Below are 23,517 nucleotides of genomic sequence, written 5' to 3'. Positions count from 1 at the left end.
TGCTACAAGGCCGAAGAGCAAATATGTATAAATTCAAAACGCTACTTTTATCACTATTTAGTTGCACATGTGATTTATCTTTACTTCATCGTGATTAGATAAATAAAATGTATGCTAGTTTGTATATAAAATATTGTACATATTTACTAATACGATAGTGTCGATTAAGCTAGATATGATGTAGAAAACTTGATATCTTCATTAGTGATTTTTAGATTTTTTAATAATATTGATAAATAGTTATTCGTTTTTTTTCTTTTATTAAAAAAAATCTCAATTTATGTAGTGCTTTTTGAAGCTTTTGCAATCAAGATGTTGATTACTAGCAACATTCTTAAATCTTTATAATTTGAGAATACAGTAGTAATAAATATGACTTTAATTCGTTCTCACGTACAACTCATAATTACCCAAAATCAAACTAATATTTCTTCATATTTGGTTTGTTCATCTGGCTTCTTATAAGTGATGAGATGGTGGTAATTATAAATTTATTTATGTTTTTGTTTAATTTCGAGATCACTACATATTTTATTACTTCTACGTAGATATTAGCGCATAAACCATTCTGTAAAATAAAGGAAAATATTTAATTCGATTAACATATATGAATGCTCGTAACTTAATCAAAACTTACCCATAAATATAATAGAAGAATGAAATTAAGTAGATGGCTAACTTAATCCAACCCTCGCGCATATTTTTCGTCAAATTATCTGTGCTTAAAACAGTGGTTGGATCGTACAGACCTGCACCAGTCATGACAGGGCGATTTTTGTAGCTAAAAAGTAGACAAAAATACGAAATATTGTATTTTCATTTTGGGGAAGGGTGTATTGAACTTTCAGCTTCAAAAACATTTAAGTGATGATTCATGCTCGAAGTGCTATTTTTTATTCCCATAAATTCTTGGTTAAAGTTGAAGGCATTCTCGATATTAGAAAAATCTAAAATTATACTTACCGCCATATGTGGTAAGCAATTAACGGTATGTTAATACACAAGGAGAACCATTCGCCACACAACAGGAACAATAAATTGAGGAAAATATGAAGTAAATATTCGGGCAACACCAACTGTAAAAAATTTATAATTAGACTGACAAGTACTAATTTAATGGCCTACTTAAAATCTAGTGTGTGCATCTTCATTGTACTTACCGGGTTCAAGCTGTTACATTGATCTATGGGATTTTTATAGTCTGTTTTTAGCTCATCAAACGCGATTACATGAAATATAGCGAAAAATATTAAAAATGCATCGCCTATTAAAGCCACTATATAAGTGAACGCTGCGAAATTAAAAGCCATGTTTGAACTATTTGTTGATAAATATTTCACTGGCTAAGTTTTATTTAATACTCTGTGATGTGATAAAATTTGTTACAAATCGGTGATCTAGATGAATTCTTTACAAATGTCGGGTGGAAAAACAAATTTCACATCAATCTGATTTTTCTACAAAAGTCCAAAATTCGAGGTTTTGACAGTTGTCACTTATGAAGTGTGGCCAGACTAACGAATATGAAATATGTTAAATGTAATGTATGAAAGTAAAATATTTATATATGCAAATATCCAATATCAGATAATTGGTTAATAGCTAGTACATGTGCAGTTAAGGCGGCATTTGTTTAGAATTTCTGTAAATAGTGAAATCAGGCGTGAAAATGCTTAATAATAAGAGTCTTTTTAGAAACAATTAAAAAAGATAAAAATGCTAAAAATCGAAAATCTTATGCTTTAATAATAAGAGTCTTTTTAGAAACAATTAAAAAAGATAAAAATGCTAAAAATCGCAACTTTTATATCTTATTTATCACACAGGTAAAAATTTTTTAATAGAAATATTATGAAACAAAGTGAACATTATTTAATTTCCTATGTTATAGAAAATTAATTATTTGTTATCGACATATTTATTTTCATTCATAAAAACTTCTGAATAATGAAATGTTGTTACTGTCATATTAAATGAAAATTGTTTAAGTTAAAAATTGATAAAATATATTAAAAATATAAAATATATTACATATACTATAAGCTATTACTAAAAATTTATATAATATCAGAATATTCTATATACGTACATAAATTTGCAACCCTTACGAAAGAATTATCAACAGCTGATATTGGCAAGTACCCCACAAGGGGACAAAGAACAATAAATCCCATTTGGAAAAATAAGTTTTACATTATATCCGTCAAAAGAAAAAATTATATACTACACAACGTAAGTTTATTGGTATTTGGTTTTGCTTTTTATCCACTTGAGGTGATAAGATAGCAATAAAAGTGTAAATTTTTCTAGCTTGAGCATGAATAACAAAATTTGCTAAACTTCGGTGTATTATTGCACCATCTGCTGCATTCATTCAACTGTCTACATATTAACAATCCTCGCAGAAAAACGCTTATCAATATACAGTATTGGATAAAATTTAGTAATTTGTGTGATTACTACGTAAATTCCACTTTACGGATATGAGCTTTCTCCATCTGCAACGTTTAGTCGCTTTATTTGTAGTTTTTAGTTATGTTAATGCTGAAATTACAACGACACAAAATGTATTACAATCAAATCACGACATTACTGTGGATGAATCGCAAATTTCAACCAAAACAAAGGATATACCGGTGAGTACACGTAATGCTGATGCAGTTTTGGCAATGTGCCCCAGTATGTTGAATTACGTATTCGACAATGCGACGCCACGTGAGGAAGCCAGTGCTGGCACATTTGAAGAGTATATAAGATTGGATACCGGATTAGGCGAAGATGTCGATTCACTATCATGCTTAGCTGCTTGTTGTAAAAAGGCACGAACCAATGATACATGTAATGTGGTTTTCATATACAAAAACAAATGCTATCACGTACGGTGCCATAGCAATGAGGGTTGCCTGCCGAAGCAGCGTAAACAAGGGAAGGATCGTTTGCAAATGATGTTGGTCAGTCCGGTACGAAAGCATGACGCTGGAGATGAGAATCTCACGTGGCTGGACGTGATCAAAGCCATGAAAATTGATGAAGGTGGTATTAATATGCCAACAGCAGATGATGCTGAAAGTGCCAGTGGTGGTGAGCGAGTACCTAATTCGCTGAGTTTTTGGAAGCAGCCGCATAAATTTCGTTATTTGAGTAGAAACCAGGTGGGTAAAAATAAAGAAGAAAATATTCTGAGGTATTAAGTTTTTATATTTCTTTTCGTAAAGGAAATGGCCTATGAAGACGATGATGAATTACAACCTAATAATGATAAGCGCGCGAAATCAATTTCAAGAAGTGGTGATGATTTGTCCTTCTTTGGTTCAGACCTTCCAAGAGAATTCAAATACGTGCAATGCGAATTGGACTTATCTGAAATGGGTGCAATTAGTCGTTGTGGCCCAAAAGAGGAGTGTGTACGTGTACGTCCAAATTCAGCACTTGGTTTTTGTCAATGCCTTACTGGATTAGTACGTAATCAGCAAGGTGAATGTATAACATCTGAAGCAAGTGCAGCTGATTATTCCATATTAGACGAAATCAATTCTCAACGTCTGCCAATGTCAGCTGCTGCCTCAGAGCTTCTACCATCCGTTATTGAAGATGACGACCATATGACAGCGGCCACGGTAAAAGCTGAAACCGACAAGAAATTGGTGGTTTCCGTTGTATCAAAAGAGGTGCGTTTGCCAGAAAAAGAAGTGACTTTGGCAGCGTTTACAGTGCCGGACGAGGAGACCAGTGGTAGCAAATATAAATATTTATGGACGCTTATAACACAACCGAAAGGTCCTATGAATGGTACCATATCCGATCAAAGTCAGTCAAAAGTGCGACTTTCTAATCTCTCCGAGGGCTTGTATATCTTCAAAGTGTCTGTATCTGGTGATAATGGCACCTATGGGGAAGCAATGGCCAATGTCACCGTATTACCAGAAAAGCGCATTAATCGTGTGCCACAAGTGGTGATCAAACCGAAAGAGCAAACTATACGCTTACCAATTACAAATGCTATATTAGACGGTAGTACAAGTACTGATGACGATAAAATTATCAGCTGGCATTGGGAAGTTGTGCAAGGACCCATCGGTTATCAACCCAAATTGCCAGAGGTGAATATACTACAATTGGGTGATCTTACTTCGCCTGGTAATTACACTTTCAAATTGACCGTTTCTGATTCTGACAACGTGACGAATTCGACAACGGCTAATATAACAGTACTCAAGGGCACGGACTATCCACCAGTGGCTAATGCCGGTGAGTGGTGAATATAGAAAAAATGTTGCAGGTTTTTTATTCAAAAAAAATCTCTGATGTTTTTTAGGCGATGCTGTAATTTTATATCTGCCAAATAATAATGTGACCTTGAATGGCACTGCGAGCACTGATGATCACGAAATCGTTGCATGGGAATGGACAAAAGATGCTGGTGATGATACAAAAGCGGTTGATATGCAAAATACACGCACACCATATTTGCAGGTAACACGAGTATATATATATTTTTTACGGTGCGTAAAAATATTCGTTTTACTTTGTACAGCTCTCCAATTTGGAGGAAGGTATTTATACTTTCGTTTTGAAAGTAACTGATGGCAGTGGACAATCCAGTACAGCCAAAGTGAATGTGTTTGTGAAAGCACAAACAAATACACCACCAATTGCTGTTGCGGGTGGAAATCAGGTAACTAATGCTTGGATATTGCCTTTATAGATTCAAGCAATTTAAAAAAAAAAATTGCAATTATCATTTTAGACTATAAACTTGCCGAGGAATTGGGTAATTTTGAATGGTTCAGCCTCAACGGATGACATACGCATAAAAAGCTACTTGTGGAAAGAAAAGTCGGGGCCTAACACAGCAGTGCTGGCCAATAGCACAGTAGTGGTGCGTTGTTCTTATAACCTAACCTTACTTTTATATTAAATTCAATTTGTATATTTTCTTTAAGGCTACGAACGCCACTTCCCTGACACTCGGTTTGTATGAATTTGTTTTGAGTGTGGTCGATGAGGATAATAATACAGCCACTGACAGTGTTTGGATAAAGGTGGTGCAAGGTAAGTACACAGTTATTCGCACATAATATAATATTTATTAAATGTGTGAAAGAAATTAATTTGCTGAACTCCCAACAGAGAAAAATGCTCCACCAGTCGCTAATGCCGGTGGCGATAAAAGTGTCACGTTGCCGCTCTCCGCATTGTATTTAAATGGCACTTCTTCATCGGATGATTTAGCTGTTGAGCGCTATGTTTGGACACGTGAAGATGCTAGCTTGGCAGCGGGTGTTGTTGTTGGTGACAGCGATAAGCGCCCAGTTATGATTGTATGTATACATGAGACTGTAAAATATGACAAAAAAAAAAACAGAAAACAGCGCAATGTTTTGCCACGAAGTATGTAACAGCCCGAAGAAAACGTCCTAGACCCTATAAAGTGTATATATGTAAAATGATTTAACCAGTTTTTCTGGTTTTTAATATTTTTTGCGCTGTTTTCCGTTATTATCAAATTTGTTTTTTGTATTTACACAAACAATTTTCTCTTGCAGCTAACAAATCTTGTGCACGGTCGTTATGTTTTCAAGTTAACTGTCTATGACGAACAAGGGCTGTCCAGCAGCGACACAGTCAGCATTATAGTGCATCCAGATCCATTGTTATTGAATCTGGTGCAATTAACAATACCGATGGGTCCTTCCGTGTTAAAACAATCGGAACTAAATTTAATTGTACAAAAAATTGGTTTGCTTTTGGGCGATATGAAAATCTTTGTGCGCGAACTTAAGTCTGATGGAAGGCGCGCAGATTCAACAATTCTAGTCTTCTATGTGGAGGTGTGTAATATTATTTATGTAGCAAAAAATTTGTATATTTATATTTTCTCTCATACATACACTTTTAAGTCCACCGGCGCGGATGGACAAAGCCACCCGGTTAACGGTTTAACCGTCGAGCAATTGCTTAAAGACAAGCTCCAACGCGATGCTGGTCTGCTGGGCACCGATTTTACGGATATACGCACTACTGTATGCCAGAATAAATGTTCGGGTCATGGTATTTGTAATCCTATAACACGTGCATGCACCTGTGAGGCATTCTGGATGCCCTCTATAACTTATTACTGGGGCATAGAGGAAGCCAATTGCGGTAAGTAAATTTGCAACATAAAATGTGCAAAGAAAATGTATGTTTATACTTCGTATTTGCAGATTGGTCGATTCTATATGTTTTTGTTGGTATTATTATGAGCTTTTTACTATTGTCCGGCTTATTTTGGGGCATTACCTGTGCCTGTCGTCAAACGAAAAAACCACCGAAGCGACCAAAGTTACAAAAGTATTCTTTGATCGGGAATAATGATGAAGAAGCGCCACAATGTGAGTTCAGTAACTTTTTTTTAAATTTTTTTTTAGTTTTTTTTGTTTATTATGAAAATTTAGTATTTTTTTATTATTAATTTTCAGTATTTTTTTATTATTAATTTTCAGTATTTTTTATTATCCTTTATTATTTATTATATTTTTATTATGTTTCAATATTTTTTTTTATTATTTTTTTTATTATTTTTATTTTTTTTATTATTTTTATAATTTCTTTACTACCTTTTTTGTAGTTTTTTAAATTTTTTGTTGTTTCATTACATTTCTTATATTTCTTATTACTTTTTATAATTTTTTTTATTTATTAAATATGTATATATTTTTAAATATTTTTTATTATTATTTAATATTATCTTTATTAACATTATTCTAATTTTTATTAAGGAATTTTTAATTATTTTGTTTTGTTTTAATTATTTCATAAATAAATTGTGTTTTATTATTTTTTTTAAATTGTTTTACTCTTATTTTTTCATATTATATTTACTCTATTATTCTTTCATTATAATTTTCATTATTTTTTTTAATAACTTTTTTGCGAAAAAAAAATTTGTATATATTTTTATAATATTATTTATATATATTTTTTAATAATATTTTTTCTGATTAATTTTTTAATTTTTATTTTTTTATTGTTACTATTTATTTTTATTACTATTATTTTTGTTTTATTATTATTATTTTTTACTGTTACTTGATTTTTTTTAGTTTTATTGTAATTAATTTTTTATATGTACTTTTTTCATTATTTTTTATTAATATAATTTTGTTTTTATTTAATATACTTTTATTATTATTATTATTATTATTAATTATTTTTTACTGCTACTTGCATTGTTCAACATAAATATTTACCTTCCACACACCAGTTTGTCGCACAACATCGCTGAGCGATTCTGAGACGGATTCCGATGTGCTCTTCGAGACACGCACAAAACCCAACGGCATTTTACGTTCGGGCAGCGCAGCGAAGCATAGTAAACACAACAGCCATGCTCCAAATAAATATGGTCTAACTAAATTGGGTCGAAAAGTAAAGACGTAAATGTATGTGTGTGTGATAATGTTTGCCGTATTGTTCCTTCTGCTACGTTCTTTGTTCCTTTGTGTTTAGATGAATGTAACGCATACATACATACATACATACGAAATAGTTTTGTCGATACCACTTCTTTTACAAGCGATTACTGTGTTAAATCTACTATATGTGAACAAGTTTTAGTTTTAACAAATAGATTTTAATTAAAAAGCATTTTTCAAAATGTGTGTTTTATGTTGCCACATTTTCCAAAGTTTCTTTTTACGCATTTTTTATAGAAAAAAACCAAACATTCAAAAGCTGGAGTGCATTCCACACTTTAAGTATTAAATACTAACTTTTTTTATACAATATTTATTTATGCAAGAAAAACTTCATATTCGTGCCCTTTGCTTAGATTTAATCATCGCATTTCAACTCCACATATAACTTATTTGTATTTTTATATATGTATGCATTTAATTAAGAAACAAAAGTGTCAGTAAACGGGTTTTCCGCTAGCTCGTTGTAAATGTGTGTAATGTAATTGAGTCTATGAACAACAACAAATGTACACTATGTCATTATGTATGAATTTACTTGTAAAGATTAAATAGTAAACTATTTACTTAAATAGTATTATGAAACCAAAAATGCTTTGGCTTTTTATTGGATAGAGTTGTATTTGGAATTAAAAATTTATCGTTCCCAGTACCGTTGGGTCTAAGTTACTGGAACGGACCCGGATTATTATCGGGTCAAGGCACTGTCAAATCGGAATTCGAAATTACTACAGGAATGTTTTCTGCCGCTACAACAACAACAACATTAAAAAATTTATTTTGAAATTTTCAATCCGCTGTTTGGTTAGAAATTTAAAATTACTTTTAATTACCATTTTCGGAATTTTGAAATAAAAATTTTTTATTCGAATTCAATTACTTTTTTATGCATTATTTGCAACTCTGATTGAGAATATTGTATGCATTCTTACACAATTTAGTAACTAGAAAATTTACGCTTAAAATTGTAGTACAAATTTTTATTGTAGACATCGTAGAGTGGATGTTTGCGCACCACATATTCGTAGTGCAGCCATTCACCGGCTATCGCAAAGAGTCCCAATAAATAACCAATGCCAAGTGCTACAAAGGAGCTCCATATCTTTGGTAAGTCCATTACAGCCTCTTGTGGCGTACGCTCCTCGGCGGGGAGTTCGGCAATGGAATCTTTAAGCCATTTGGTGATGAGCCCTGTAATGTGAATATGGCTCAAAAGTGAGGTAGAGGAAGATGAGATATAGAGAGAGAAAAGAAAAAAGAGAAAATAGATAACCGGTTTTATTTTCTTGTAATTGTTTTGATTCGAAAAAAACCTCGCTCAAATGTAGTCTGTATATTTTAGTAACCCCAAAAAATATATATTTATATCCCTAATATTCAAAATTGATCTAGTTATATCAAATATATAATTATACTTTTAAGAAATTCTTGGTCTTTAGAAGTAGAACTCGAGTTGTCTCGCTCTTCACTTCTCTAGCCCAAGCCAGCTGTTTCATCTCTTCTCATTCAGACTGGACTTGTTTTCGAGACGGTTGGGTATTCCGAACGCTGCCTTGTATCTCGTTTTTGCCTTCAACACGTCCTTGCTTGGCTTCTTCCGGAGACCTCTCTTTTTGCCAGAATGGTACCCTCGGTCGCCTGCACAGGAGACCGAATAAGTTCTTCTTCCCTTTCCGCGTTTATGCTTACAGCGCTTTCTTTGTCCGAGTCTTCATGGACTGTGGCACTCGCGCGCTGTAAAGTTTGGTTGGCTGCTCCCGTTGCAGTGGAGGTGTGGCCGCTGGCGACACAGTTCATACGATCGCTGTAACGCCAGGGTTGGCAGTCTCGTCTCCCAACGACGTTTGGACTGATATCCCAGTCCGCTTCGTTCCTTTGTTGTCCTCCATTTTGGTCTTTTTGATACATCTGAGGATGCAGTGCAATATAAGAGGATGATTGGGAAAAACGCCAGTTTTCGCTAGGAGCCGCCTGCCTACAATATTATGAATCTGAGAGGAGTCAGCTTGAGGAAAAATTTTGCCAGCCATGTAAATCCCTTCGCTACCTGTTAAGGAAACTTACCCCCCTCACTTAGACGCCTCAAATATTTATTAACGTTCGGCTGTAGTGGTGAATTTTTTTCCAGACCCAAAACCACGGGCATTTGTATGACACACTGTCGCATTATGTGCAGCACTACTTCGGTGAATTGTTGCTCTTCGCGACGTTGAGCGCCCTTCATACGTAAGTAACGTAGAAAATACTCGTTATCGAAATAGGCATATTCACCTTTGGCAATACGTTCGGTCTAAAGGTTATACGGAAAGTTAAAATCGACAGAATTCTTCGAAAAATAAAATAACGATTGCAGCAACTCACCACACTTTCGATGTCGTCCACTATCTCCATTTTACGTCCAATCTCCTGGGCGGTCTCATCGAATGCCTCGACAAAAAACTGTTTATTCTCATGCACCCAAGCGGTACTGGTCACATAACTCGCAGACAGTTCTTCCAACGTATCAATAGTGATTCTAAACCAAAAATGAAGGTAAATAAATACCAATATATTCCAAAGCAACATTACCGCTCTTCGGGATTCGCGAGTATTGCTGTTAAGCTCGCTCTGTAGATGACCGTAAGCAGAATGCAATAGAGCCAGTACCAGCCGGTGAGCACCCGTAAACTCCATGTGCGCGGCAGACGTGGCAACGAAACATACATCAACATGCTATAGGTGAAGAGCAAACAGTTTGAATAATCATCGAAAAGATCGGTATTTTTCAACGGCAATGATTTCATTTGTCCCAGATAACGACGAAATTGCACATCACGGAATAGTTTCGTATCAATACTGCGCGACGGTCGTAAGAGTCCCTTACTGCGCCATTCCGACCAATTCAATATGCGTTGCGTGCGTCGTGATCGTCGATGCAATAATATGGCGTGCAGACAAGAGATCACATAGAAAACTGTACCCACAATGAAGAGTGAGAATAACACGCCGGCCCACATGCTGCCACTAAACGCGGAAAGTAAGTTTGGATAAGGGTATACTTCCAGAAGTCAATTCTCTACGAGTATGCTATTATTATCACCTGAAAGGCTGTATAAGTGTGCGCCAGCTGTCATCCTGTGAAGACTCCGGTGTTAAAAATGTCAGACACTCGAAACTATGCGGCCAAGAGAAGTCCATAACAGAGGCATAAACTTTAAACATATGCAGATTGCCGATGGCGATGCGAGCATTACGATTTGCCTGGAATGAGGAAGCAATATATAGGTGAAAAAACCAGACTGTCTAAAAGGAAATCCCTTTCGGAATATAACTTATATATGAACGTCTTGAAGAAATAAAATTTAGACAGGATTCTGTTCATTTCCATAGACATAGAGACAGAAGTAAGCTTAGCTAACCATTCCCGTAATTTAGCTTACGCTACAGTCATTGTGACATACCATATCACCAAGTACGCCCGAATAACTGCCATTCGGTAACTCTTTGCCCCAATGCTCGTAGGCAGCATCGTTGGTTTCATAGAAATCGGGTTTAAAGTTAAGTTTGACGCCAAGTGATTTTAGTATTTCCACCTCAAGTCCAATAAAAGTGCTGTTATCTGTGTGACGTCTGACCATGGGCACATGCTCGAAGACAACGATGGGCATGGCAAAACCTGAAAGCAGTATATTTCTATAAACTCAAATCCTATATATGCATGAAGTTAGAAATTCTCGACAAAACACAAACCTTTCATATTCGATGTTCTATCCTGAAACAATTGGTTAATTTTTATATGCTTCCCTTTCTCCCAAAACATCAGGCGTTTCGTGAGCACCACACCATTCAATATTTCAGGATATGCAATTGTGTTTAAGAGAAACCTAGTATTTCATAAAAATTTGTGAAATTAGACCGTTTAATAATATTAGTCGTTATAATCCAGACCTTTGGTTGTCGAGTGGCTTCACGAATACGGTTGATATCATATTACTCCATATATACCACATCTCGGCCACCATGAGACGCGCATCCTCGAGCAACACAAAACGTTGTTGTAAGTTTAGCAAACGATTCTTCTCAACAAAACGTAAGAAACGCTGCACCTGCAGCCCGTTCAAGAGTGTCACGAGCATGAATTCACAATTTTGTTTGCGTATTTGTTTTAAGACCCGCACCATTTGATAATTGGGCGCCAACAAGTCCTCCGTTGGCGGTACATTAAGAAAGTAGTAGGCGCTTTGTCAGCGTTGGTTGCGAAAGAACTGGTCATTGTAGAGCTGGTAGTAATTGCTATCGGTAATAATAACGAAACAGCGTTCAATACGTGCGGCTGCCAAGAGTGTGCTGAGTAGATGATGCAAGGCTTGGTGTGGCACATCTCCGATCTCAGTTTCTATGATGCTGGCGTGCAAATCAGATAAGCGCATAGTGTTTAACTTTTGACTTCAAAATATTTACCTGATACCTTCGCTATTGCCACTACAGCACTGTATAAGTATGAAAGTGATTAGAAAAGATCCAAAAACCCGCTTAGCCATTTTTTACGATTTGCCGCACGCACTTCAAAAAACTGAACTAAAGTTTGTATACTTGCTGGCGTATGGAATGCCTTACTTTCATTTTCATTCGCCATTTACTGTTGCGCATTCAAATTCCAATTACACCTTGTCAACCTTTGACCCAGAATACGAAATGGTGTTGCTGTTGTGACAAGTGACTAAAACCCATGACTGTATCAACGATGCGTGACCGCTTTTTTCCAAGCCAAATATATATTATATAAGTGTGTAAAGTTGGGGTAAGACATAATAGGCTATCGTCTATCACGTTGCTAGGTCTGGAACACATTCGAATTGAATAATATTTACCCTTTATCTAACTTAAGGTACGAAAACAGCAGCCTCAGCTGGAGTGAGCTATACGAGTAAGATACAGGGTTTGTACGGAAAGTAAAAGGACTGAGTCGATTTAAAAGAATTTAAATTAAAAAAATTCAAAATAGGCTCCCTCTGCGTCGATGCAGAGCTGCCAGCGCAATTTCCAAGCATTGAAGGCGTCACGGAAGGCAGTCTCCGATATAGCCTTGAGAGCCGAGGTGTATGCGGCTTGGATGCCCTCTGTCGTCTCAAAATTCTTGTCTTTCATAGGCCTTTTCAGGCATGGAAACAGAAAGATGTCCGGGAAAGCTGGAGAGCGGTTGTGGAAGCGTTGGGATGCCGACCTTGATTAGGTAGCTGTTCACAAGAAAGGCGGTGAGAGCCGGGGCGTTGTCGTGGTGCAACTTCCAATCGGCTGCGATGTCTTGTCGGACCCGATTGACATTTCGTGCTCTGTCACAAATTCAATACTCGATGGTCTCAGTTCAAAACTTTGAGCACATGAGTCAAATTGTCGGTGTTTGTCGAAGTCGCTGGTCTCTCAGCACGGTCTTCATTAGCGACCCCTTCTCCGGCCCTCCAAAATGGCCTGGTGCCACCGAAACACACCACTTCATGTATAAGCAACATCTGGGTAAGTCGGCTTGATCATAACAAAAGCCTCTGTCGCAGATTTACCGAGTTTCACACAGAATTTAATCGCGTACCTCTGCGTCGTAACTCATGGAAAAGCCCAAGGTGCATACTAGCCAATGAAAAGCTTCGTATAGTATCCATTACACGTTCGAAGTCAGATTGAAATTTGTTCGTCTCGTCGCAACAAAGCACCTACCACAAAAAGGAAGAGTTGGGTGAAGCACCTGGAAAAAGAAAAGTAAGTGCCATACAGTTTTTTCTAAAGACGACATAAAAAGGTATCTGCTACGCAAAACACTTCCTTTCCGAAAGTCAAGGGATACATCTGTGGAGATCTGACTCTGTCTAAATCAATTGCACAATGCTTAAGGATAGTAAATATAATAAAGATTTGTCCACAAAGTGATAAGTATACAAACTTAAGTACAACAGATCCAGGTGTGTACAAGCTAGAGCAGACGGAATTAAGGGTTAGGTATAGTATACCGTTTCAAAAGTTCAGCATAGCACTCTGCGGGTAATATGAATCGTGCATGCTGTCAGTTGTTACACATTCGAGTATTTTTGGAAGATTCCTGCTTTGGAAACCAAGTGATGGGTGTCCTCTCCGCAGCGGAAATCGCTCGAAGGATAGTGTGTGATGCGATGAATCGGCAATATTTAAAACTCAACATTTATACATACATTTCGATAATAGGGAACCCAGTTTGCACACTTTTCTCACGCTTTTGAATACAACCTTTTGAAGTGAGATGCCGAAACTGTCTTGGTAGTACTTACCAAACCTTTCGTTTCTACGACAACTACAATCGAACTCAAGTAAATAACAGCCTAAACGACAGTAAAAATTGTTTTTACGCTGACAATTTCATCCAAGCTGAAAAAAATATTTAAAAATAATAATTGATATTCTTCAGAAACCTCAGAGCTTCAGCAACTCTTAACTCTTCTTTGGAATTATGACTACTTTGGAAGAAGAGGAAGAACTTATCAATGTACAATCTCTTCAAGATTCTCATCCCATTATAAATGTGGTGAATCAAAGTAAAATCGATGGAGTATTAAAACAAAAGCCTCTAACTGATCAAGAGCGCGCAGAGAAACAAAAGCAGCAAGAAGAAGACGTAAAGAAGAAAAAAGAATCACGCCGACGTGTATATGAGACATGCGGCAGCTGTCCCGAACGGTTTTTTGGCAGCAAGAAAACTATTGTAACGGAAGATTCCGATTCTACCGAAGTAGAATCGTCCACCGAGGAGGAGGAAAGATGGAAGGACATTGCACGCACGGTTGAAATACCCGCCGAATATTATAATATACAGAAGTTGATAAAATATATTAAAGCGGGCAATCAAACGGCGACCATTGTGTCGCTTTGCTGTCTACGTGACTACGATTTGCGTACACAAATCAATCAAATGGCCGTACAGGATATCGGTGGTTTGGAAGTGTTGGTCAATATACTCGAATGCAACGATACCAATTGTCGTTTGGGTTCGCTGTATGTGCTCTCTGAGATCTCGCTGAACATTGATATACGTAAGACGATCGTCGATTTGGGTGGCATACCCTTAATTGTGGATATTTTGAACTCGCTCTCGAAGGAACTTAAGACCATGGCTGGTGAAACATTGGCTAATGTGTGTAAAGTGCGTTTAGCCCGAAAATATGTGCGCACATGTGGTGGCATACCGATGTTGGTGGATATGCTCGATGTCAGTTTGCGGTACGTACGTTGCGCACGTAGTACTGTTAGACTTGTTGCTTTTTCTATAATAGTAAAATAATGTTTTGTATGGCAGTATACTACAAACTCCGCTGGAGGAACTTAACTCATCCGATTTGGAGTGCTTGTACATGGCACGTGCCGGTGCTCGTGCTCTCTGGTCGCTTTCACTCTCCCGTCATAATAAGGAATTGATGCGTAAGAGCGGTATCGTACCCTTGATGGCGCGTTTGCTCAAGTCTTGCCACACAGATGTTGTAATACCGATAATGGGCACCATACAGGAATGTGCTTCGCAGGTATGATTTTGTGATTTGAATTCTGGCATTCAAAATATTTGGGTTTAAACAATGAAGTCAGGGTCAATGAACCTTTTGTTTACATTTAGCCAAGTCAACAACCTTTCTGATATAGTGACCCATCTACATTCCGATAGTTTGGACTTAAAGACCGAAGGTAGCACTGCCATATACAAATGCGCCTTCGATCAGACTACACGTGATCTGGTACGTTCCGCGGGTGGTTTAGAGCCTTTGGTCGCCATAATCAAGGATAAAAATGTGCGTGATAATAAGAAACTGATGATCGGTGCTGCCGGTGCGATTTGGATGAGCGCCGTGTCGGAGGCGAATGTCAAGAAACTGGACTCATTACGTCTCATTAATCATCTCATACCGTTATTGAATGATGATTCCGATGATGTGATCACCAATGTGGTTGGTGCCATTTCCGAATGTGTACGTTTTCAAAATAATCGCGAAGTTTTGCGTGGCGCCGGCGGTTTGCCGGCCTTGGTGGCATTGTTGAACTCATCACATCCACCGCTGTTAGTAAACTTGGCCAAAGCATTAAAAGAGTGTGCCGAAGATATAGATAGTATGCGGATTTTGGAGGATTTAGATGCAGTGCGTTTGACTTGGTCGCTGCTGAAGAATACCGATCCTAAAGTTCAAGCTTATGCCGCCTATGCCATCTGTCCGTGTGTGCGAAATGCACGCGAATCGGGTGAGTTGGTGCGTAGTTTGGTGGGCGCCATGGAATTGGTTGTGGATTTGCTCAAGTCCACCGACTCGCAGGTATTGTCGGCTGTCTGCGCTGCTATAGCAACAATTGCAAAGGATACTACGAATCTAGCTATTTTGTCTGATCTTAAAGTGATCTATAAGTTGGCCGATTTAGGTTAGTCTCTCGATTTAATAAATAATCTATTTGCTATATGATGTTTTATTCTTTCCAGTGAACACTACCGAGGATTTGTTGCGTGAAAACCTGGCCGCCGCAATTGCTAGTTGCGCTACATTTGGCAATAATACACAGGAGTTGGGTCGTCTACGCACTGTCACGCCCATTGTCAGCTACCTGACCAGCAATGACCCAGCCGTACATCGCACCACAGCCATGGCCCTGGAAAAATTATCCATGGATCCACAAAACTGCATCATTATGCACCAGGTGCGTTCTAATTCGTAGATTTTGAGCTAGTTAAGGGCATAATTTCTATACTTTTCAGAGCGGCGTAGTGCCATTTTTGTTGGAGTGTGTTGGTTCCACGAACAAAGAAACACAATTGGCTGCGGCCGGTTGCCTACGCAACATACGTGAGTTGGCTCTGCGTGCCGAGGAGTATCTGTTGAAAATCGATGAAGAATATTAAATGGCTTGAGAGCTTGAGTGAGATCGTTGTGGATATAACGAATCCTGTTATATATTTTTTAGTTATTTATTACTGAGCCTAACGGTTGCTGCATAAAAATATATCTTGTAGAAAAAAATGCTTCTCACAGTTAGCAATAAACTACACTGATGCAATTAATTTTACTTGTTTCTTTATTGCTAACTCTTTATTTGACTCGATTTTTTATCCGGTCAGGGATTTTTTCAAATTTGCAAGCGATAAGAAGGTGTTCAAATATGCCATAATTTCACGTTCGACATTCGTACGAACTTCATCAATCATCACTGGCTTGACTTTGACGTAGCCCCACACGAAATAGTCTAACGGTGTCAAATCCTACGACCGAGGAGCCAATTGACTGGGCCATTTCGTGAGATAACACGTTCACCAAATTTGATTTTCAATAAACCGATTGTGACATTCGCTGTGTAGCTTGTGGCGCCGTCCTGTTGCAACTAAATATTGAACAAGTTCATATCATGTAATTGGGCCAAAAAATATTCGGTTATCATTGAGTGGTAGTGATTCCCATTCACAGTAACGTGCTGGACTTGATCATCACGGAAGAAATACGGCCCAAAGACGCCGCCGGCCTTTAAACCATACCTAATCGTAATTTTTTTGGGATGCAATGGTGGTTCACGGAGTACGTGTGGATTGCTGCCGATCAATAACGCATATTTAGCTTTTTGACGAAACTATTCAGCCAGAAATGAGCTTCACCGCTGAAGATGATTTTTCAATGAAAATCCGGATCTTTTTCAAGTTGTTGCTCAGCCCAATTCACAAACATACGCCAATTCCGATAGTCAAGTGGCTTCAGTTCTTGTCCAACACTTGAGAACGTCGTGTGAGAGACTGATTTGGGTCTTACTGAATTGATGCACTAGCGGCAGCAATATTCTCGACACTACGGGCACTTTTTTGTCTCATTGGCACAGCAACATTTTGTACTGTGCCTGTGGATAAAAATTTTTCCACTAGACGCTCAATTGTTGAATTGACAGGACGAAAAAGCCCGTTAGATCGCACTTTGGGAATGTCACAAAACGGTTACCATCACCTTTCTGACCGATAGCATGGTCTTTGTCTTCTCCGGAACAGATTCTTCAGCTGCAGACCAGAGTTTTGACGGTTCCTTGGTCTTAGGTTTATACCAATCGACCTTGTTACGGTGACGCTGAATAAGCGACGCAGAAGTGTTTTCTGTTTCGTTTGATTTTTCAATAAAACGAAATCATGGTTTTTCGGGGCAGCTGGGCTTGGTTAATTAAGAAAAGGAGCGACCACTTTGAAACTCGTTAAGCCAATTCTGAACGGCCACCACGTATGAGGTCATCGTTTTCAGCAGCCAACCTAACTTTCATTTCACTCTGCGATTTCCTCCGCAGATATTGGTCTTTTTAAATTTTTCTTAAAAATCGTGGATCGATCACTCACACACGCGATCGAAACAAAACGATCTCCACCAGAAAACGCTCGAAAGCCAAGAAAAGTTCTTTTTAAGTTTTATTATTCATTCTTACAAGCAAGTATATATGTATGTATATGTAAATATAAGGGTCAATACATCTATGAAACCTTTAATAAATACTTATCTCATAAATACATACAATCAGTACATAGAAAAATACATGTATAAAACATCAGCATTACATATGTAGTTATATCTTAATGTAATCGTAATAAATAATTTACATTTTATAACAAATAGTCTATCAATAAGCGTGCAACGCGCCCCCATTTAGCATATTGAACCTTCAAAGCCTTGTAATAGTGTAAATAATAAAATCTTGTCACAGCAACTACTGCTTGCTATTGAAACCGAGCGCCACTCAGTGATGCATTAGTAGTCAATAGCTGGCGTTGCTGCCACGAGTTGAGATGCTCATGCGACGTTCGACACGATTGGTGTGTGCTAGACAACCGGGTGGTGGATAACGCCAGCGACGTGGACGCGACAATAATGTGCCATCTGTGGAAGCTCTACTGCGGAATGGTGTATCTATTTCGCAACGAGAGCTGCATAGGCTACCGGAACCGAGCTCATCTGTGGATTCTGTGTGATCGGTCTCCTCCAGGCAGGTGTTGGCTTCAACGATATGTTTATTTCTAAGATATACATATATACATATATTTGATTAGTAGTCTTACCATTTATGAAAAAGGATCTACGTGTTTCACTGTTATACGATGACGGATCGTAGAAGGAGCAACCCGAATCGGGGCTCAACGCTGAATCGGAAGCATTTTGTACGTCGCTGGTGGAACGTTTCAGTTTGGGAAACTTGCTGAAGACACGCCAAAAGCGAAATATGTCACGAAACACTGCCTGAACCTTTTGGATTTACACATAGTAAATATTTGAATGAGAAATTTTATTAATTTTATAAATATACTTGATCGACACTCTCGCGGACAGAGATCTCATGGAAGCAGACACATGTTAGATCACGAAAACGTCGTTGGCCCTCCTCAATGCTCACCATACGATCGCCCGTTTGATCCGTTTTGTTGCCCACCAATATTACTGGCACATCCGAGAGCGAATCCTGTGGGGTGGTGGAAATGTGTTATGAAAAGCTCTAAATTGAAAATGTGTGGAATAATAACTTTAAGCTACAAGAATTCTCAATAAAATATAACTAATACTGGCGCTGGAACAGATACTCAGTCGTTTTCGCTCTAAAAAATTTTCGGAAATCGTTATGGCACGACCATGGAACTGTAGTAAATCTTTCGTTGTAGCGATCCTCAGCAGCCTCACTTCGATACTCACACATTCAATATTCTTTCAATCTTTTTACGCACCTTGCTATTTGATCCAAGTTTACGTCTCCTTTTATTATAGTTGATTAAAAATTTCAGTCGATTACATTCATCAAAACTACACTTATCGGTCACCGAGTACATTAGTATGAAGGCGTCCGCCCAACGTATGTTTGTGTCCAAACTGACGCAATCTTCTTTCTGAAAGTAGGCAGTTTAAATAGAAGTTATTGAGAAAATAAGTTACATGTATGCTCACATTGGGTTGTCCAGCTGCGTCCAGTATATCAAACTGTATGAGCTCATTGTCAAAAGTGGTGTTGTGGGTGTAGACCTTCTCTAGATTGGGATCATATTCACCAATGAATCGTCTAGTAATGAATCTTACAACCATAGCTGTAGGTAGTTTAAAAAAAATTTGAGAAATAAGTGAGCGCTGCCTTTGAAGGCGTATGATATCAGAAAATTGAGGTTAGGTGGGTTGAGGTTTATGTTTTAGACAAATTGCATAGCAAACAAACTATTAACTGTTTATTGAACTTACCAGATTTTCCAACACCGCTTTGTCCCAACACCATCACCTTCAGGGATTTATGCTTGGTCGTGTGTATACCCAATTTGGCTAGCGATGACTTGGGTGAAGTGGTATTCATTGTGGGAAAAATGATTTTTAAAGACCTTAAAAATAAAAACAAAGACAAAATTGAAAGTATTATTTTGCTCGTTTCCAATAATGTGGTATATAAACTTTAAGTTCGGACTTCAGTTGTATTAAAATGGCAAGAGTGCCCGCCTTCAACGGAACGGAATGGGAGTAAAGTATTTAGTGTAAATAGTTTTTGAATTGAAGCTGTGATCTAACAGACTCTAAGAGTATCTTACAGTAAACGTGAAATTTGTTCGTGTCATAATGATATCGAGGAAAGTTGAATCTTATTTTTTAAATTCCGATTCCAATACATGTTTTCACTCGGCACATTGAGCAAATTATTGTGACAAAGCGACCGGACTCAAGTGTGTTAAGACATCAGAGCTGAAATATAACAAACAGAGAAGTGGTGAATGGAATAGATTTTTTTTTCCATTTTCCTATTTTCAGTCATTCACGATAATATCTCCCCCTTGTTGCTTTTCGCTCAAGTTTATAGCTCATTGAATCTTTGTCACGCATATTACATTAATGTTTACTACGAGTACAACATCGTCCAATATTTACCCCTTCTCAGTATAGTGGCGACTATATTGATATAAAAACATATGTAAGTATCTACATATGTTAAATACCCTATAAAAATGTAATGACCTGGTGGTCCAAATGGACTACGGATGGAAGCAGAACTGGTTACATACCTAAACGCATATAGGGGACGCGTCTTTCTCAATAAAATTTTTTTTCGTACGATTTGGGTAATGATCTGAATCAAATGCTTCAATGGAAAATCTTTTCACTCGCGAGATATCTTCACGAAATTTGGCATGGGTTATTGTCTAAAGAAATAATGCAACCTTTGACGAAACTGTTTAGAACCAAGTTATATCACATTGCGGCGAGAGAGTCACCTAAGCACTAGGCAGGTCACGATACCATTATATTGAACGGTGCCTGCTTTTCTTTTATAAAGATAGTAGGCATCTAGTTTCCCTTGAGGTCACCTCATATCTTTTAAATCACATTATATCGATGCGCGTGAGTCGTCAAACACTGGCTTGGCACGGTGCCTGCTTAATTTATATAGAGCTAGCTGGCAGCCAGCTTCCTCTGAAGTCATCTCGGGACTTTTAAATCACATCACATCGCAACATGAGAGTCACCTAAGTACACCTGATGACTTTTAAATCACCTCACGGTGCCTGCTTACATTACATCTAGGTGCGAGATTCACCTAAGCACTGATCAAACAAGGTGCCTGCTATACTTATTAAAAGCTAGTTGGCAGCCAACTCTCCTGAAGTCACTTTGAGACTTTCCAATCACATCACATCACGTCGTGAGAATCAACTAAGCACTAGTCAGGCACCATGCCTGCTTTCCTTTTATAGAGCTAGCTGGGAGCCAGCTTCACCTGAGGTCACCTTGTGACTTTAAAATCACATCACATCGCGGCTTGTGAGTCACCTAAGCATTGACCAGGTACGATGCCTACTTTACTTATAAAGAGCAAAATGGCACCCAGCTTATCGTAAGTCGCCTTATGGCTTTTAATGGACATCACATCGCGGCGCGAGAGCCACCTAAGCACTGGTCTGGCATAGTGACTGCATTCTTTTTATAGAGCTACCAGGCAGCCAGTTTCCCATGAGGCCTAATGTAACCACATCGAGGCGCGAGAGGTACTCAAGAACTGGCCAGGCCTGGTGCATGTTTTACTTACTTATATAAAGTCATCTGGCAGCCAGTTTCGCGTGGGGTTACCTTATGACTTTTAAATGATATCACCTCACGGTTTAACAGTCAGCGGAATTTTGGGCAGGCCCGGTGTCTGCTTTTCTTATATTTATAGGTCAGCTGCCAACCAGCTATATTGTTCAGTTAGGACCACTATAGAATATATCTGCCATACAAAGTGACCGATCCAAATTAAGTTCGTGTAGAGTGAACTTTTTCATTTGACAAGATATTTTCAAGAAAGTTGGTGTAGATTATTGCCAAGAGTATCACCTGCGATACAAAGTGCAATACAAAGTAAAAAACATTGTGCAATAATTTATAATAATTGATGGTCTATTGAAAGTAGAGTTGGACTAAACAAGTAGTTCGGTAGTTGGCCCTATCGTTGGACCAAAGGTGTCATGTGCTATAACATCGCAATTTTAATGTAACTATATTTTTGCATATGTTTAGACCACTTCGGTCATAAGTATTGGTTACAACGTAGCGTGGTCTTGTCCTAGTACATGAAATAGTCCTGCGTTTTGTAGGTTAGATTTTCGCATATTCTTTAAATACATAGAAACAATTGTGTGTGAATATGAGTATACATAAATACATACATGCATTGCTATTTTTTGCATTTGCATTTACAAGTGGAAAATATAGAAAATATCAGATGCGTTTTTCATTGATTACAATATAACGGGCTCATCATTCCGAGAACAGAAGCCATGTGCACTCATACATATTTACAAACATATGTGAGTAGTAGATATCAATGTGTGAACAGCTGTCTGCAAATGTGAGTACTTGATTAATATTAGTCAAGATGTATGCATATAACGGTACATTTCAGCATACATGAGTTTAAATATACCAATATAAATATCTATTTATACATACATATACATACATATATGTATGTATCTACATTTGTACTCTCATACTAATGAACTCCGAGACTACTGAATATAAACGAGTATTGAATTGTTGGCGAAAGTGTTGCTTTGGGAATATGGCACAAGAAGTCACATTTGAATATTTAATAAATTACGCTTCTTAAGTCTACGTATGTACATACATACATACATATGTATGTTCTTACTATGTATGTATATGAATGTACTTAAGTTCAAGTATATCGGACATTAATGATAGATGAAGCAAAGGCTGGGTAAGACTGCTACGAACTAACTAGATAAAAAAGGGCTTAGATAAGTAAATATGGTATTAAAACTTGATAGAAGCAATGTAAGTATTCGAAGAAATTATTATATACAGTTTAAGTATGCATGTACATATCTATGTACTATGATGAGGCACAGATGTTTACCAATATTGCATGGCTAAGCTCACACACTTAAGTTTTTTCATCCTCGCAGGTTGATATTAGAACCTTCATACTAACATACTTATGTATGTACATACATATATACATAAGTACATATTATATTGTCTGGGCCAGGGTTGCGACAATTTTGAATTTAAAAGTAAATTTTAATATTTTAAGTCAATGTTCGGAAAAAATTAGATTTTCATTTTTTAATCCCAAAGAAAACAAAATTTTATTCCAAGATGGTTCAGATTCTGTAAAGAATTTGTTTCACGTGCTTCGTTCAACTTATCATCAACATAATCGGCAACATGAGCGTACTATTCGCAACACAATCACCCATTTTGAGACCCAGCATTCATCATTGGATAATATTCGACCGAATAGACCACGACCAGCATGCAGTGAAGAAAAGATACTAGCCGTGGCTTAAAGTATACACGAAGACCGTGGAGAGTCGATTCGGCGCTGTTCGCAGCAACACGGACTGATGTACGGAACGATTTGGCGCATGTCGAGACCTTAAATTAAAAGTGTACACAATACAGCTTGTGCAAGAACTGAAGACACTCGACCTTCTCAAGTAGAATCGCTTCGCTCTTTGAGCTCTTGCAAACTTCCAAGAAGATCCGACGTTTTCGAGTAACATTTTGCTGAGCGATAAGACTCATTTCTGGCTTAATGAGTATGT

The 23,517-nt window shown here is 37.6% G+C and overlaps 5 protein-coding genes across 7 annotated transcripts in view; 2 read left to right on the top strand and 3 right to left on the bottom strand.

The window, feature by feature from the left end:
• Window positions 1-45: 45 nt before the first annotated feature.
• LOC126752271 (protein cornichon) lies at window positions 46-1,500 on the bottom strand. The gene is made up of 4 exons (XM_050462968.1): window positions 1,161-1,500; window positions 964-1,076; window positions 638-781; window positions 46-568 (listed from the first exon to the last, which is right to left on the bottom strand). The coding sequence occupies exons 1-4, from the start codon at window positions 1,308-1,310 to the stop codon at window positions 541-543; spliced, it is 435 nt and encodes a 144-aa protein (XP_050318925.1). The 5' UTR covers window positions 1,311-1,500; the 3' UTR covers window positions 46-540.
• A 634-nt stretch (window positions 1,501-2,134) lies between these two features.
• On the top strand, window positions 2,135-8,049 carry LOC126752279 (dyslexia-associated protein KIAA0319-like protein). Its single transcript, XM_050462978.1, has 12 exons — window positions 2,135-2,232; window positions 2,311-3,152; window positions 3,216-4,248; window positions 4,316-4,473; window positions 4,535-4,675; window positions 4,748-4,879; window positions 4,944-5,052; window positions 5,131-5,321; window positions 5,547-5,831; window positions 5,901-6,144; window positions 6,207-6,374; window positions 7,247-8,049. The coding sequence occupies exons 2-12, from the start codon at window positions 2,484-2,486 to the stop codon at window positions 7,420-7,422; spliced, it is 3,306 nt and encodes a 1,101-aa protein (XP_050318935.1). The 5' UTR covers window positions 2,135-2,232; window positions 2,311-2,483; the 3' UTR covers window positions 7,423-8,049.
• A 341-nt stretch (window positions 8,050-8,390) lies between these two features.
• On the bottom strand, window positions 8,391-11,977 carry LOC126752937 (glutamate receptor ionotropic, kainate glr-3). Its single transcript, XM_050463985.1, has 9 exons — window positions 11,898-11,977; window positions 11,385-11,675; window positions 11,187-11,320; window positions 10,898-11,112; window positions 10,537-10,697; window positions 10,026-10,460; window positions 9,819-9,972; window positions 9,522-9,747; window positions 8,391-8,648 (listed from the first exon to the last, which is right to left on the bottom strand). The coding sequence occupies exons 1-9, from the start codon at window positions 11,975-11,977 to the stop codon at window positions 8,395-8,397; spliced, it is 1,950 nt and encodes a 649-aa protein (XP_050319942.1). The 3' UTR covers window positions 8,391-8,394.
• Window positions 11,978-13,791: 1,814 nt separating this feature from the next.
• Window positions 13,792-16,485, top strand: LOC126752055 (armadillo repeat-containing protein gudu). Its single transcript, XM_050462593.1, has 5 exons — window positions 13,792-14,678; window positions 14,755-14,977; window positions 15,035-15,857; window positions 15,916-16,130; window positions 16,189-16,485. Exons 1-5 carry the CDS (start codon window positions 13,912-13,914, stop codon window positions 16,330-16,332), a joined length of 2,172 nt encoding a protein of 723 aa, XP_050318550.1. The 5' UTR covers window positions 13,792-13,911; the 3' UTR covers window positions 16,333-16,485.
• A 1,364-nt stretch (window positions 16,486-17,849) lies between these two features.
• The window catches only part of LOC126752991 (ras-related and estrogen-regulated growth inhibitor), a 30,294-nt gene continuing 24,626 nt past the window's right edge, over window positions 17,850-23,517 (bottom strand). For all 3 annotated transcript variants that reach the window (XM_050464085.1, XM_050464084.1, XM_050464083.1), the window contains exons 2-7: window positions 19,667-19,800; window positions 19,382-19,518; window positions 19,165-19,323; window positions 18,753-18,905; window positions 18,508-18,691; window positions 17,850-18,445 (exon numbers count right to left, since the gene is read on the bottom strand). In XM_050464085.1, the coding sequence (XP_050320042.1) occupies window positions 18,207-18,445; window positions 18,508-18,691; window positions 18,753-18,905; window positions 19,165-19,323; window positions 19,382-19,518; window positions 19,667-19,775 (981 nt within the window). In that variant the 5' untranslated portion in view covers window positions 19,776-19,800 and the 3' untranslated portion in view covers window positions 17,850-18,206. The remainder of the gene's footprint in view (window positions 18,446-18,507; window positions 18,692-18,752; window positions 18,906-19,164; window positions 19,324-19,381; window positions 19,519-19,666; window positions 19,801-23,517) is intronic.

This window comes from Bactrocera neohumeralis, chromosome 3 (genome assembly GCF_024586455.1).
Source record: "Bactrocera neohumeralis isolate Rockhampton chromosome 3, APGP_CSIRO_Bneo_wtdbg2-racon-allhic-juicebox.fasta_v2, whole genome shotgun sequence".
Lineage (NCBI taxonomy): Eukaryota > Metazoa > Arthropoda > Insecta > Diptera > Tephritidae > Bactrocera > Bactrocera neohumeralis.
This window is presented reverse-complemented; position numbering and strand designations above follow the sequence as displayed.